The sequence below is a fragment of the Megalops cyprinoides genome, chromosome 21, assembly GCF_013368585.1.
Source record: "Megalops cyprinoides isolate fMegCyp1 chromosome 21, fMegCyp1.pri, whole genome shotgun sequence".
NCBI lineage: Eukaryota > Metazoa > Chordata > Actinopteri > Elopiformes > Megalopidae > Megalops > Megalops cyprinoides.
The window spans coordinates 24,162,022-24,176,661 of NC_050603.1; the positions used below are offsets into that span (position 1 = coordinate 24,162,022).

At 41.6% G+C, this 14,640-nt stretch overlaps 2 protein-coding genes across 3 annotated transcripts in view; one reads left to right on the top strand and one right to left on the bottom strand.

Annotated features, from left to right (window-relative positions):
* Positions 1-230: 230 nt before the first annotated feature.
* cfap20 (cilia and flagella associated protein 20) lies at positions 231-3,656 on the bottom strand. 2 transcript variants are annotated; one of them, XM_036516003.1, is made up of 7 exons: positions 3,608-3,656; positions 3,038-3,223; positions 2,477-2,556; positions 2,182-2,293; positions 1,125-1,313; positions 672-782; positions 231-395 (listed from the first exon to the last, which is right to left on the bottom strand). In XM_036516003.1, the coding sequence occupies exons 2-7, from the start codon at positions 3,119-3,121 to the stop codon at positions 393-395; spliced, it is 579 nt and encodes a 192-aa protein (XP_036371896.1). In that variant the 5' UTR covers positions 3,122-3,223; positions 3,608-3,656; the 3' UTR covers positions 231-392. The 2 variants fall into 2 exon arrangements, with proteins under 2 accessions (XP_036371896.1, XP_036371895.1); XM_036516002.1 differs by having other exon boundaries at positions 231-398; positions 3,608-3,647.
* A 2,115-nt stretch (positions 3,657-5,771) lies between these two features.
* Positions 5,772-14,640, top strand: part of trpn1 (transient receptor potential cation channel, subfamily N, member 1) — a 29,622-nt gene continuing 20,753 nt past the window's right edge. The window contains exons 1-3 of the mRNA XM_036515903.1: positions 5,772-5,918; positions 6,488-6,589; positions 14,154-14,249. Coding sequence (XP_036371796.1) covers positions 5,772-5,918; positions 6,488-6,589; positions 14,154-14,249 — 345 coding nt within the window. The remainder of the gene's footprint in view (positions 5,919-6,487; positions 6,590-14,153; positions 14,250-14,640) is intronic.

Sequence of the window (14,640 nt, forward strand, 5' to 3'; positions counted from 1 at the left end):
TTACCGATACCTTCTTTAAACTACTTTCTATACTGTCTGCTGTCAGCACTTTGGGGGAATAACAACAGTTGTGGGTGATGAAACAAATTTGTAGAGGAGGCTAACATAATACCCTACCCTGAGCAAAAAACATTCCCTGTTTTAGCAATGAATTTACATTGAACCCCACTTTTATATGGACAGACAAGGAGACATTTTCAATTTAAGTGATGGACATTCATTCTGCAGTCTTCTATAAAACGTTTATTGTGCACAGGACATATTAGGGAAGCAATCACACAGTTCCAAAATAAATACAAAATCAGGGTTTCATCAGCTCTTGGCGTGTGCAGGGAGGGTCTGAGGGAGGACCGGACGTAACATCTGGGACGATGGCAGGGGTTCGTTCCAACCTACTGCTGCAATGAAACAAAGGAGAAGTGTGAATTCCTAGTGCTGAAAACACCCCATAAAAATGGGCACACAAAAGCTGTGAATGCATTTGACTTTATCTCCAAGTTTAAGTCACATTTACTTCTTACAATTAAAAATTTCAAATTTACTGCAGTGTGGTTGGTGACACTCCTTGGCCAAACCTGCACAGCCAAGCAGTCCACCCTGTATCACCTTTTGACAACTGCAAATATATCTGCAGGCACAGCCCATCTGTTGTTAAAATTCATGCACTTTACCTTTGCTTTGTTCTGAACGGGTAAGTAAAGTTTGAATTCCGCTGGGAGTTCATCTTCTGAATAGAGTCTGTCTGAGAAATATACTCTTCGGATGCGACAATTGGCATGGATCTGCAGGAATAAACAGGCCGGTTTCATCTCAAATGGAAATGCACCAGACAAAGGACTTTTAAAAATGTGCCATTTTTATATGTTGTATATAATGGCTCCAATTTTTTTTTTTTAGCTTCAATTTCTTTAAGGGGCTTCAGCACAGTCCGTATTACGCAGCTGTTTCACCTTTCATTTTGTCTTTGACTGTGTAACTCCACCTTTTTGATTCACTTACAGCACCAAAAGAACGAGCCAGCCCACAGCATTTCTAGCTGAAAATCCGCCTTGAGTTTCAGGCGCGGTTTGTTAACGACGCCCATAACACCGTTCGGCATCTCCCTGGCCTTGCGCTCGGCTCACCTGCACGCGAAGTGTCTCGATGTAGTTGGTGCCGTAGGCGCGGCGCGTGAAGTCGGACAGGTTGAACTGGATCTGGTTCCAGCCGTCGTCCAGCCGCATGGGCATGGTGCAGATGAAGGGCTTCACACGCGTGGTGCTCTGGTAGTTACTCGCCCGGAACCGCCGCCTCACATTCTTATCGTCCAGCACCTGTGAGCGCGGAGCACGGCTCAGTCACCTCATCTGCACTTAACGCCGAACAAATGGTCACATACGATGTCCGACAGAATAACCAGTCACCTGCTTCTGTTACTTCTTGCAGCACGTTAATATCATTTTGCCCTTGTTAGACACTGCCACCAGGCTCTACACACCACAAGCTCTCACAAACAAAGCCTTCCTTTAGACAGTTCCAAGACAGGCCCATCACTTGTTAGCTGAAGCTTGTGAGAGACAGGACTGTTTCTAAATATACCAGCCAGCTTTAATTCTTGCAGTTCTTACACAAAGATCTTCCCTCCTGCCAGAACAAAATGGTCTACAATATGGGGAGGACTAAGCAGAGTTCACAGTTTGTCATGTTTCATGACTTTGATCTTTTACTTTATAATTTCAATGTTGAAATTATATATTTCAATGACAGAGCGTATAACATCACATTTCTGCATGTATAGTAGTGTCTCATCCAGCAAGGCTCTACCAAAGCAGCATTTATTATACACACAATTATTCAATAACTCATTATAATCATAACTGAAAACTCACTTGTTCAACCTGTATCTTGGTTCAACCAGCACTGAACTCTATAAACACTCATGCTATGTCCTCAAAAACATTAGCTATACCATCAAACGTCCTCTTACACCTGCTATGGCACTTAATATGACAAGTTATGTAATGACTACTACTACCAGGATGAGACACTTGACTTAGAAACGGCTCTGCTCTGAGCTTAGCCTTCTTGTATGCACTTTTGTAAGTACTCTGGAAAGCGTCTGCTAAATGATTAGTTATTTACACTTTTTTTCTGCATTTAATCATAGCCATCGCCCATATTCTTTGTTAAATTATACCCTACCTGGACCTCGAAGGTGAAATACTTCTTTAAATTCTTGATGATCATAACCAAGAATGGAAGTTTGATTCCCAGAGTCTTCTTCGGGTCTGCCGGGCATGTGATGTATGTTGTACTGATGGGTTTTTAGAAAAGAAAGGGTTATACATTTTATTCATAAATGTTTAATGTATTCATAAAATCTAGGGAGGAAGCACAAAATTAATATTCGCGAACAAATCAAAGGGCAGGTGTAATTCATAGCACTATTCGATGCGTTTAAATACCACCTTGAAGTAGACATGTATCAGGAGCTCACCTGACATTAGTGCCTTCCACTTCCAACACCAGAGACTGGATGTCGTTATCCGTTATCCGCTTAATATGGCCATTTCTAACCTATAATGAGGCGGAGGATGCTCAGTGGTTAGGTTAGGTAGGTAGCGATGCCGGACTGATCCTTTCGCTATAGGAAATAATCTGGTATTTTGCGCTAACATTTGCTATGCCCTAAGTTTTGCACTTCATTAAAAACGACAGAAACGACACAGTGTCAGCCAGAACTACATCAGTCAACCCCACACTCTGCTTTAACGCTGCGCCAACTAACAAACCAGCTTCGCCTGCTTGCCTGCTGGACCAGATAACCGATTAAACCAACGTTAGCTCACACTAACGGCAACGCTTTTACCGAGGGCTGGGCTTACCAGCCAGCATTAGCTTTAAACTAGACGAAAGCATTACCAGGAAAAATATGTATTTTTAAACAGGTTAAGAGCTATCTATCATGTGAAATAAAATGAACATCAACATCTAGCTACCTGCCTAACGTTAGGCTACGTATCCTATCTGGATGAGGAAGCTAACGATAGATACTTACCTTTTTATCCCATATCTGGAGCGGCTTGCTTCCAATACTGTACAGAATGGATAGGAATCCACTCTGAAATGTGTTTTTAAACATTCCTTTTCTTTTGGGTTTCCCCTGATCCACGTGTGCGCTTGGATAGTCTCCCGTAACAAGCTAGCTAGCTGCTGCTGTTGTCGTAGTTTGTTGTAGCCTTTCCTACAGAGCAGTCAGATCCGTGTGGCATCAACGTCTCAACAAAATTATTAGTCCGTTCCACTGCTAAGGAATTTCACCTAATATTAAGACACTAAAAAGTATTAAGGCTGCAAATAGAACACTTCTAAATTTCAAGCATGCACAAAAGGATTTCAACTTGAAGCGCAACACTTCATATAATGAACCACACAGCTAGCTAGGAAGCTGTTTATATTCAATCAGCTAGCTAGCTAGGTTTATCAGATAAGATACCGAGCAAGCTTTTTACACGTTAGTTCATAGCAATACATCGTTAGCTAGCCAACCAGCCAAGCTAGCAATTCCCAGAATTATCCGCAGTAAAATAAATCAAATATGCCTTTATAAGTTAAATAATTTAGCTACCGTATACAGCGAATCCTTCAAAGCAGCAGTACCGACCCGCATTTGCAGCGCCTCTCTGCTTGTATTTTGAGTTGCTATGAAACGCCGCCCGGGCGTTTTATCAGGTCGGACTCATTGTTGACGCATCTCAGTTGCCACAGTAACATAAAACTCACCAGCTAATATATTCAAGAGTGGGTTGCGTACCTTGGATTTTAATACAAACAATATTGAACACAGAGATGCTATTTATGTATGCTAAATCGAGCTTGCCTCGATTGTTGTTGCTGTTGTTTTTTGTTTCCTGTGAAAAATTGGAGTGAATTATTTACTTCTATTTTTATATTTACAATATTTAGTTATTATTTCATGTGCAGTTTGAAAAACTAGTAGACATTTTTGAATTAATAACTGAAGATGAACTGAAAAAAGCTCACCATAGTATCACAGGAAGTTAAAGGTATTTTTTCTGCTGCATAGCAAGACATTAAGGAATTGACCGACATTACGAGCTACTATATAGGCTAAATTCCCCTGAAAATAAAGTATGAGTGTCCATATTGTGTATTGTCAAACACATGAGTACATTATGAATATAGGATGTTGCATTTAGATTGTCCATTAATATTTAAGACATTTAAAAATAGTTTACATTTAAGATCACATTCAGGTTAGGAAACACAGCTCAAAGTTTATAGTATTAAATGAAGAATGAACATGTGTTCATTCTTCATTCATGAACATGTGATATGTCAAAATAAATCAAAGAGAACCCTGTGTTCTATTTTCATTCAAAACTGATAGGCTTTAATGGTGGAGCACATCATTTCACCTTGCAAACATCGGATAAAACACACATCAGCTGTACAGCTGGCCGCTGAAAGTGCTCCAATTTTGTCCTATAGTCCAATGCTGTATCAACACTGGGCATAGGCCTACAGCCAACACTTGAGGCAATGCTGAGCAAATGCTCCTGCAATGGACAGTGCTTGAAAGGTGCACTGTCCTGGGTTCTCTCTCCCGGGTTCAAGGCACATAAAATTAGATATTTTGCTTAAAAGTCACTATTATGTTGGCATATCCATGAAAGAAACAGCAGAGTATATTGGTTCATTGACTGGGGGAGAGAGGGGTGTCAGAATGGTCTAAGACAGTTTTTAGTGGATGAATCCAAGCTTTAAGGACCTGAAATTCAAAGCTTGTTGCAGAGATTTACCTCTTCAGAGGATGAGGAGCTACAATCAATAGCTCCCCAATAAGGCGCGAGTAGTTGAACCACCCAAAGTCTTGTGAATCAAGCTCCAGTAAGACACAATGTCAAAGAAAATTATATTTCCATTTTTATTAGCTGGGAGGCATGTTGCAGTTAAGTTCTAAAATCTGATTGTTACCCAGAAAACTTTTTTAATTAAATATATGAGGGAAATTGTGAAGATAGTTCCGCTTTGAACCAACTGCGCACTTGTGGTCTCAGAAGTGTTAGCACTGACGCATGTTCGAATGGTTACTATTGCCCTGTTTGTACAACTTCTCGTACCATTTAATTAGATGCACCTTGTAAAACTCTTTCTTTCTGTTGAGGACAAAACAAATAAATATAGTCACACATTCAAAAACATATTTGTTAATAAGAAGCAGCATACCAACACGGAGTAATCAGATCAGTTAAATTCTGACAACTTCGGGGAAGCTTTGTTTTGCATCGAGGTTCTCATTAAAACGTACAGTCATTCACATGTTCACACCATAGGTAGGCCTATACAAGATCGATAAACAGGCTACGATTATTCGCAAAGTTTTCTTCGGTTTTTGGGTGTGGGGAAATTCTCTCTGCTGCAGGGAAAACAAGCCTTTTTGGCTAATCTGCCGCCGAATCCAAGGTAACAAGAGCACAAAGGCGGAGTTAGAAAAGGTTTAACTAGCGGCTGGATGGAAGGCTGGTTGATTGTTGGAGGCAGAGGGAACGGCCGCTTGTTACGCCTACCTCCTACCAAGACAGTGAAAATCGCATCAATTGACACAGCACACTCTCAGAACGCGCTGCGCCGGAACACATCTGCCATAAACCACTATTGCGATATGCAATGAATGATTAGCGAAAGTAGCGTTCCTCTATGATTTAAGAAGTCGTTAAAATGAGGCAAAGTTAGATATACTTTATTAATATTTTCTTTGCTTTATAAAAATGTCAGAAACTTCCTCAAGCAACTCTGGTTTAGTCACCTCTGGCCAGAGAGTCCTCCAACTTGCCATCCGTGGAGAATGGATTGCGCTTGAACAGACGATCAAAGGACTAGAGAAGGGAGACCCAGAAATCTCCCACTTCGACGAGGTGAGTATTATCAAAATCATTTGAATGTTTACTTGGTGTTTTTTATTTATAAATTCTCACTTACGATAAAAACATCGGCGCAGTCCCTGCTATGAGTCAAGCGTCTTTTATTGTCATATGCACAGTGAAAACGTGTCGTTACACCATACAATGAAAATAATACGCAACGTTATGTTTTCAGATGTCTGCATTAGTTCACTCAATGAATTAACATTCAGAACGTATTTATACAATAGTTACTATACGCTTATCAGTTTAGAATAGCGTGCAAAATAATCACTTTTTTCATTACGTTAACCACACCTGTAGAGGGTGTGAACTTCAATGAGTTCTGAGTTGGTGTTGAAATGCTGTGTTGTATCAGACCATGACTGGTTTGCTGGATTAAAACACACGAACGCATGTGGATTACACTTACCGTTGTATTTTATTGGTGGAGTATTAGATTTAAAACTACATTGTATGTTGTACTGGTAAGAGAGTGATTTTTTAAGCATGAAGAAGTGAATGCTTAGATGAAATGACTGGCTGGAATGTGAGTCAGGGTGGATTTGTGTTTGTGGTTGCAGGAGTCTGGCCTGAGTCTGCTGATGGTTGTGGTCAGGGAGAACCGCCTGACCATTGTGGAGAAGCTACTGGAGCTGGGAGTGAGTCTCAATGAACAGACAAAGGTAAGAAGTGCTCCTGGGCTGTAAATGGTTGATGGTCAAATACCAAAACCACAGTACCATTGTTTCTCTATAGTGCTCAGGCCAAGGTGCAAACACAACCAGGGCAGGAAGACCTGGTCTCCTTGCCTTAGCTTATAACCTTTAGACCCAACCTTAGACGAAGACATTTTTCTTTCCACCAGTAAAATGTACAATTTTGAGAAGTAGGATGGCATTTCAATTAAACATAGTTCTGTTATTTACCTTGTCCATTGTTTGATTCTGGGAAGCTGAGGAAAAGCCATAGAGCACCCCTGTGTGACACAAGAATCACTTGAAGCACTTGTTCCTCCCTCACCGACATGCTAATCCATCTCCATTTCCCTCTGCTGGACGTGAGGAGAATGTTGACTAAATGTTTCCTGCAGGATGGTGGGAGCATCGGGGGGCGATGTTCCTTGGGGGAAAAGGTCAAAGGCAGAAAAAAAGGGGGAGGGAGGGGAGGAGATCGAGCTGGAAAACTCAAAGCCCCCGCTGGGGTCGAACACTGACCTTCAGACAGAGTTACTGCCTCTGTGCTGCCTTCACAGACATTGCTCCTGCTGTTTATTGTGTGTGTTGTCTCACTGAGCCCAGGACAGCAAATCCTTGATCTCCATTACATGGAGAAGTAGATCATAAGTCAGTGTAAGTCAGTGTGTTGTCCACAGCCCAATATGTTTTTAAACCTATTTGGTTATAGTTAAAGAGGCACGCAATTAGTCTATAGCAGTTCAGTTTGTCTCTAGTCTTTTTAGCTTCTTACTTACCATCACCAGCGGTCACTGAAATTAATGAAAAATGCTGTGCGAGTGATGAAACAATGAAACACTTGTTTCATTTTGTCATTCAACCTTAAGGTCTAAGCATACTGTGGTTAGATTGAATCTCAGCCAGAGTTTGTCTTGGCCTGTTGGTATTCTGAAGCAGTTGGAAAACAGAAGATGATACCCGGTGTGGATATTATAGCTATTATAACTGTGAGCCAGTGTGGTTGGAAGTAGTTTCCATTGCAGAGAGTCCATACTACAGCATGTAGTACATGCATCAGCCTCACTCATCCAAAACTAGGCAGCACCATATTGACCCTTTATAACATTCTCCATTCATGTCCAGTTTTAAAAGTGCTCCACATTTCCTCATTGGTTGTTGACGTGTAAAAGGCGGTTATAAAAATACCAGTCTTGTAGGCAGTTTCTTTAGTGACTAGTGAGATTTTGCTACATAGCCATGAGGATACATTTTGATTGTAACAGATTAAAACTAAGATATTATATTGAATGCAATTAAGAATTACAAATTCATTGTTTTTCTTGTTTGTTAATGATCTGAAAATATGGGCCTGATCTACATATTAATACATTTTCTTGGCAGGGATGTTTGAATTGGAATGTTTTACATACAAAACAGCTGGATGTCATAATTAAAGACAGAAGTTAAATATGAATTCAGTTTTCCTCTCAAGTCAGCAGTCAGGGAAACAACTATGTTACTTCATTTAAAGAGTATGTCACCAATGTAGAAAAAGATATTAATCAAGTTTGGACCTTTATCTAATGAGAAATCATTTCAACTTGATTCACAAGCTTTGCAAGGTAAGTTTTCAGATTTCAGCTAACGATTGGGGGTCATGATGTTGCTTATTGTCTAATGACAGACAGCACTGGACTAACGAATTCTGTTGTATGTACATTGGTCAGAGTTTCAGAAACATCCTGGCTCAGGGCATTATGTTCGGAAGTGAAGACGTGCAGGAATGTTACCACCGTCTGATCGCGTGTCAAACAAGCAATCAAGTTCTCATTAGATACAGTGTTGACTACAGAGGAAGTGAGTTGCCCCATTGAATTTAATTGTTTAATATACAAAATTCTTCTGTAAGAAATAGTATTATCATTATTTGTGTTAAGTTTGTGTGTCCTGACTGACATTGTATTAGTCCTTGAAGTGCAATTACATTTTCAGCAGTGTTTCCATGATTCTGTAGTGGATAAAAGATATGCTGCATTTAAAGCATTTCTGCCATCATGGGACTTCTGACACACCTTTTTTTGCATCTAATGCACATACTGTTTCAGATTTCAGTGTGAATTATATGCTACAAGAGAGATGAGACAAGTAACTCTGGCCAAGCACTCCCTATCCCCTGAAGACGAAAATGCAGCAAACTCCCAGTCATAGTTGGCCAATAGCAGACGTGGTGGACTCACAGTATCGATGTATTGACGGCTGTAGGACTGGAACCTGCACTAGGGCTGAGTGTCTGTAGACTGAAACGACAGAAGGTTTTTAATCTGAGTGATCAGGTTTTGTGTGATTTAGCTCTCAGGAGAAAGGGCCATATCTTAATTTCAGATCACGGGAGCGTTACAAGTGAATAAAACAGTCACAAAGTTAAACAAAAGGAGGAAAGGAATTATATTCTAAGTAATTAAAGTCAGTGTGCTCTGTAAGTACAGCATCAGCTAATGGTCTTACCCAATTACAGCTGTTGTGTCTTGAATAGACTTAATTTATGCTACCTCCAGATAAAAGGTGTAGTTCCACATAAAAGATGGTTCTTTATTGTACTTTGTAAAAGAGATAGCCATTGGATAGCAGTCAAGGAAGAGGTTGGAGCCCAATGAAGAGATCGCTCCATTTAATTGCCTCTAGTTTGTTCAATGCCTTTGTATGTCATAGATCAGTTTAGTTTACAAGACAGAGATCCAATTGAAATGTGACATGAAATAGAATTATTCTACAAGTGGGAAAAGTGGTTTCACCTGGTTTAAGCCATGAAAACTAATTACTTAACAGTGTTAATTCTGGCAGTTGATTTTGATTTAGTCTTAGTCTCAAATGCAGACCAGGAGCATTCAGGTTCCAAGGGGTTTTTTTAGAATAGCAAGGCAAGTTGGTGGTGGCAGAACAGGCAGGGTCAAAAACCAGGAAGGCAGTCCAAGGCAGAGTAAAACAGGAGCAGGGATCAAAAACAGAAACAGGCTGGGGTCAAAGCAGGTAGGCAGGCATATCAGGCAACCAAGGCAGGATGGCAGGCAGGGACAAGGTAGGCTGTCAGCACAGGTTCAGCAACACAGGAAAACAGGCAGGTACACAACAGAGAAAACACTGAGACAAACTGGCAACAAGACAAAGACAAGCAGGGAATATATAGGGCTGGGCTGATGAGGAGATGGGATGCAGGTGGGAAGGCAGGCAGGTGGAGGCGATCAGGAAATCAGGTGGGCTGGCACAGGACGGAGAGTGGGGCAAGGCCAAAACACAAGGGAACTGTAAACAAAAGCACATGGACAACACTGACACACAGGGAGAACACAAAAACAACAGCTAGGGGGTCGAAGTACTGACAATATTAGTTTTTGTCACATTTTAGTCTTTTAAATTATTATTGACCACCACTTCATTTGCAATACTGATCCTAACGACGAAGTGAAAAAAGACAATATTTCCACTGACTTTGTCTTACAGTGTAGGACCTAGCTCAGAACAACATTAGCATTGCTGGATATCCTAGTTATAAGCTTGCTAACTTGCCAATACCAAATGGCAAGAGCGAGAGTGAGCGCTGTTTGTATATATGCTGTAGAGTGGGGAAGTAAGAGGCAGTCCGAATTAAGGAGCAGTCCAGCTAGCTAGATAATACAAGGAACATTGACTTAGTAGGTTGTTCATGTAATGTTAACATTCATCCTGCACCCAAACAACTTACCTACCGATATGCACAATTAACATTAACAAGTAGAGTGAACAAGAAAAGAAACCCGTCTGCTTTTAGCTAACAGTCAAGCCTTTAAGTTGATTTTGATAGCTATAGAACTTACCCTATCATATATTTCTGGTTGGTGTGCCTTCAAATGCCTCAATGTATGTTCTGTTTTTCCCACTGATTTTGTACCCGCACGATCTGCATTTTGTTTTATAGTCAATAGCATTAGTGATATAGATACAATTTCTCCATAAATCGGCTCTTTTTTTCTTCTGAGTGTTCCATTGGCGGGGCAGCACAACCTGGACCTGTATATCAACCAATCATAAGCATGCAGTACACGTTTATGCATATTTTGTAAAGCGAGTGCCTGCACGTAATTTCATTAAAAAAATATATAAATGGTTGCTAAATTACTTGTCCATTGGTCTGTCTCTGACATTATTGTTTTGTTATTCACCAACAAAAATTGTACTATTTTTCGTCACGGTTTTTATTTCCAAAGGTGCATTTTTATTTTGTTATTCTCATTTTCGTCGTGGAAAAGGGTTCGTTGATGAACATTTTTCGTCACAGTTTTCATCAACGAAATTAACACTGTTACTGAATCAGCAAAAACTTCAGTAACTCTACCTCACCTCCAGGGTGTTCTGCAAGACAAGTACTGCCGCCACCCTTCTGACAGAAACACTCCCCATAAAGTGGTAGCATTATGAGACTGAGGGAAAATGACTCTACTGTAGGTGTTGCTCAAATTAATGTTTCATTAAAGGGGGAACACACATATCCCTGCGTCTCCTTTCCACGGTATTAAAATCAATGACATCTTGAGAATTGAAAATGGAATGACCACAAAAACCCTGTTGGAAGTCTGCAAAGGCTTAACAGCAGGGTGTGTTTCCAGAAGGAATTTCATAAGCTCTGCTTTATGAGTGAAAACTGGAGAGAAGCCGTAGGAGCGGGTTTTTACGGAGTACCACCTCTTAGAACTCCATGATGGCTTTGAGTGTGTGCCAGGGTCGACCATTATCTGTCCTCATCCTAAGTAATGAATGACGCTCATTTATTTTTCACTCAATGTTGTTATGAAGTGTCACTGGAGAGCATGTGATTTGGAGACTGTTCCCCGTCTGCATTTGTGCTGACAGCAGGCCAGATTCACAGAGGTAGCACTGTCTTACCACCAGAGGGATATTATCAGCATCCCTTTTACAGACTTCAGCTGTTACAGAGGGCCTTATCTGCTCTGTAGATTGGGAAATAAGGGATTGTGAATCATTGCAAAGGTCCAAATCACAGTGTCCCCTGTGTAATGCAAGCTGACTTCATACTTCACACAAACCAGTCTGTAGTGTTTCTGATATACTGTTGTCCAGCTTTTGTTTGGTCTTCAGATACTTGAAGAATACTTGTACAGCAATAGACTGTTTTATCATTTTAGTATGACTGTCATTATTGAGCTTTCCCTTTCACTTTAAGTAGACTTTCTTACAGAAATTGTCACATCATCTAATTCAGGGGTGGCCAACCCTCTCATGGAGAGCCACATTCAAATGAGCAGTTTGTTATTCAGCAGCTTCAGGAGTTCATAACGAGTTTATCATTTGAATCAGCTGTGTTGGAGCAGGGAGAGTTCTAAAACACGCAGGACATGTGGCTCTCCAGGAGAGGGTTGGCCACCCCTGATCTAATTAAAACTTTTCCTGACAGCGACATTTGATGAAGCATAACAGCCTCAAATGATCAGTTCTCATTCAAGTCTAGGATGATTTAGTATTTCTTTTAAGGCAGAAACATTCATCATTTTGAGTTCTGCCGCAAGAATGTAATACCATGGTCACATGCTTTGCCATTGCTGGGCCAGTGTTCTGGCTGCTCACGTTAACGATCTGTCTTCAGCTCACGAGAGCTTCATGGTCCACCAGCACTGAGGGAACGTGACGAATTGCCGAATTGCGTTAGCTTCCCCCTGCAAGCCAAAGGCCTGCTCCAGGGCTGCTGGGTGGCAGAGCGGAGGGGTGATAACTGAAAGGGTAGAGGAGCTGGCATGGGGCAGTCTCCTTCGAGCTGGCAAGAAGTGTTGTTAGGCCGTGCCAGCATATTCCCGTGGCTCCCCCGACGAGCCGTGGGTTGGGAATCAGGAAACTGGAGGAGTTTTTCGGGTGAGGTCATACACGCGGGCTCTAGCCTCAGTTGGGATATATAGATTCTGGAGACTTAAAAAATACCATGTGGACTGAAGCCCGTGTTTAAAAAAGCAAGACTATTTAGTTGCCCTCAGCATTAGTGTAATGGTGCCCAGCTGTGCCTAAATCAACTGGTAGACACGACTTTCCCAGACAAAGTCAACCATTTCAGATTTAAGGATAGTTGTCCATTAGCTGAGACTGTTAAGTATAGCACCAGGCAGTATTTGATGGGGAGCCCCCCGCAGGAGCGTGGATAGCAGGACCAGTGGATTGGTCTTTGGCTCAGCGGTCTCAGTAACGGTGGTAATTGGTCAGGCAGCGGCAGATCCTTGATGCCCCACTTCTCTATCCTGCTTTGTATTGGCCAAAGGCCTTCTGGAGCCAGCAGAAGCATCGCTGTTCATTCCCAGTAACACCACAGCTTGAGTTATGGTGAGCCTTCTCAGAACGCACATGGCAGTGTTCACAAAAATAATACTAGCCCTATGGAATTTTCTGCGATGCTGTTCTGAAACACTCCAAGTGCTTTCTTTGCGGTGTTCCCTGGGATAGAGTTACAGCAATCTACATTACCCATAAGCCATAAAATACAGCCAAAAATGCTGCCCTGTTCGAAATGCTATAATCCTGCCCTCATACACTGAAGCGGGCTTCCTTGTGACTTAGAAACAAAAAAACAAGAGTCACGTTCCCCTTCATCTGTTTCAATGTTTATTATAGTCATTGTGGGTTGTGAATTATGAGTAGCACATGACATTGGTTAACATTAGTCAAACTGCAAGTGTTATGTTTCATTCATATACAGTATGTCCTTTCGTACATATGTTGTTGAATGTACTTTGTAATATGTCATACTTCAATACATGTATAGTGCTATGCTATGCTAATCATTCCTATGTTAATAATACATCACACATGTGGTAAAATATTGGTAATGTTCCTGATTTGTTCTTGATTTGTTCCTGATATGTGCCTGATTTGTTGGATTTTGTATTTTGGCATGGATTATATATTTTCTTTGGGTCTCCACTCTTACATCTAAATACTCTTACACACCACTCAAGTTGAGGAGTATGAGAGAGGCTGCAGAGTGCATGTGAAAACTCTGAGGAGTGTTCTCACCAGCAGAACCAGACAAAGAGACGTGTTTTGTTGATGAATCAAGAATGAAAACCTCTCTGTGGTTTGTTATATTGGGGCCAGCCTCTCCACATGGGGAGTGGTTCAATATGGACTTCATCAGTGTAGAGAGACGGTGAGAGTCAAACTCAGGACATTAAGGTTAATATTTCCATATGCAGTAAATTACGTCAGCCTCCATGTTTTCTGTTTGGCCACATTAAAAGCACAAGCAAAACCAGGCGACTCAGCTTGACGTTCAGACCACTACGCTCTCCAAAACATCATGCTTTATTCACTCCAACAGAAAGGAAGTGACAAATGCCTTTCTTTAATCAGTGGCTTGATAGTTTTTATTTTCCCCTTGGTCACCCGGCTGGAATGTGTGTGACATCTGCAACGATGAAGCCGTGGAGTGTCTGCCTGTCTTTGGGTGAAGCAGAACAAGCCGTTGTGGCCTTCAACCACAGGCATGGGGAGGGAGAGAGGTGCTGTGTGCCCGTCCTGACCGCTGTGCTTGCCCCCACAGGACAGGAGGACTGCGCTGCACGTGGCCGCCGCCCATTCCAAGGACGAGATCGTGAGGCTGCTGGCGAAGCGAGGGGACCCCAACACGCCGGGAGGGGTAGGCACCATCTCTGCCATTCCCTCTCTCACCAGCCTGGCTCCCTCTCCTCCCCAAGGAGAGCTCAGGAAGGGTTGCATTCCTAAAGAATACCATGGGATACCTTATTTGGCCTTTTCCTAACCAAAAGCCAAACTCGAGACCATTATTATTTGAATAAGTATAATAAGTCTGGCAGATCGAAAGGACTTTGACACGCATAGTATGCTTGATGGATACATACCTCAAAAAACTGAATAGACAAAAATGGGACCGTTTTTTGCGGTTTATAGTTACAGGGCCTGGCAGTGTGTATTCCTTTTCCATGTGCAGGGCTTTCTCTTTGTCTCTCTGACAGCAAATGTGTCTGTGTCTTAATATTCATTCAGTGCTCTTCTCTGACATTCATTAG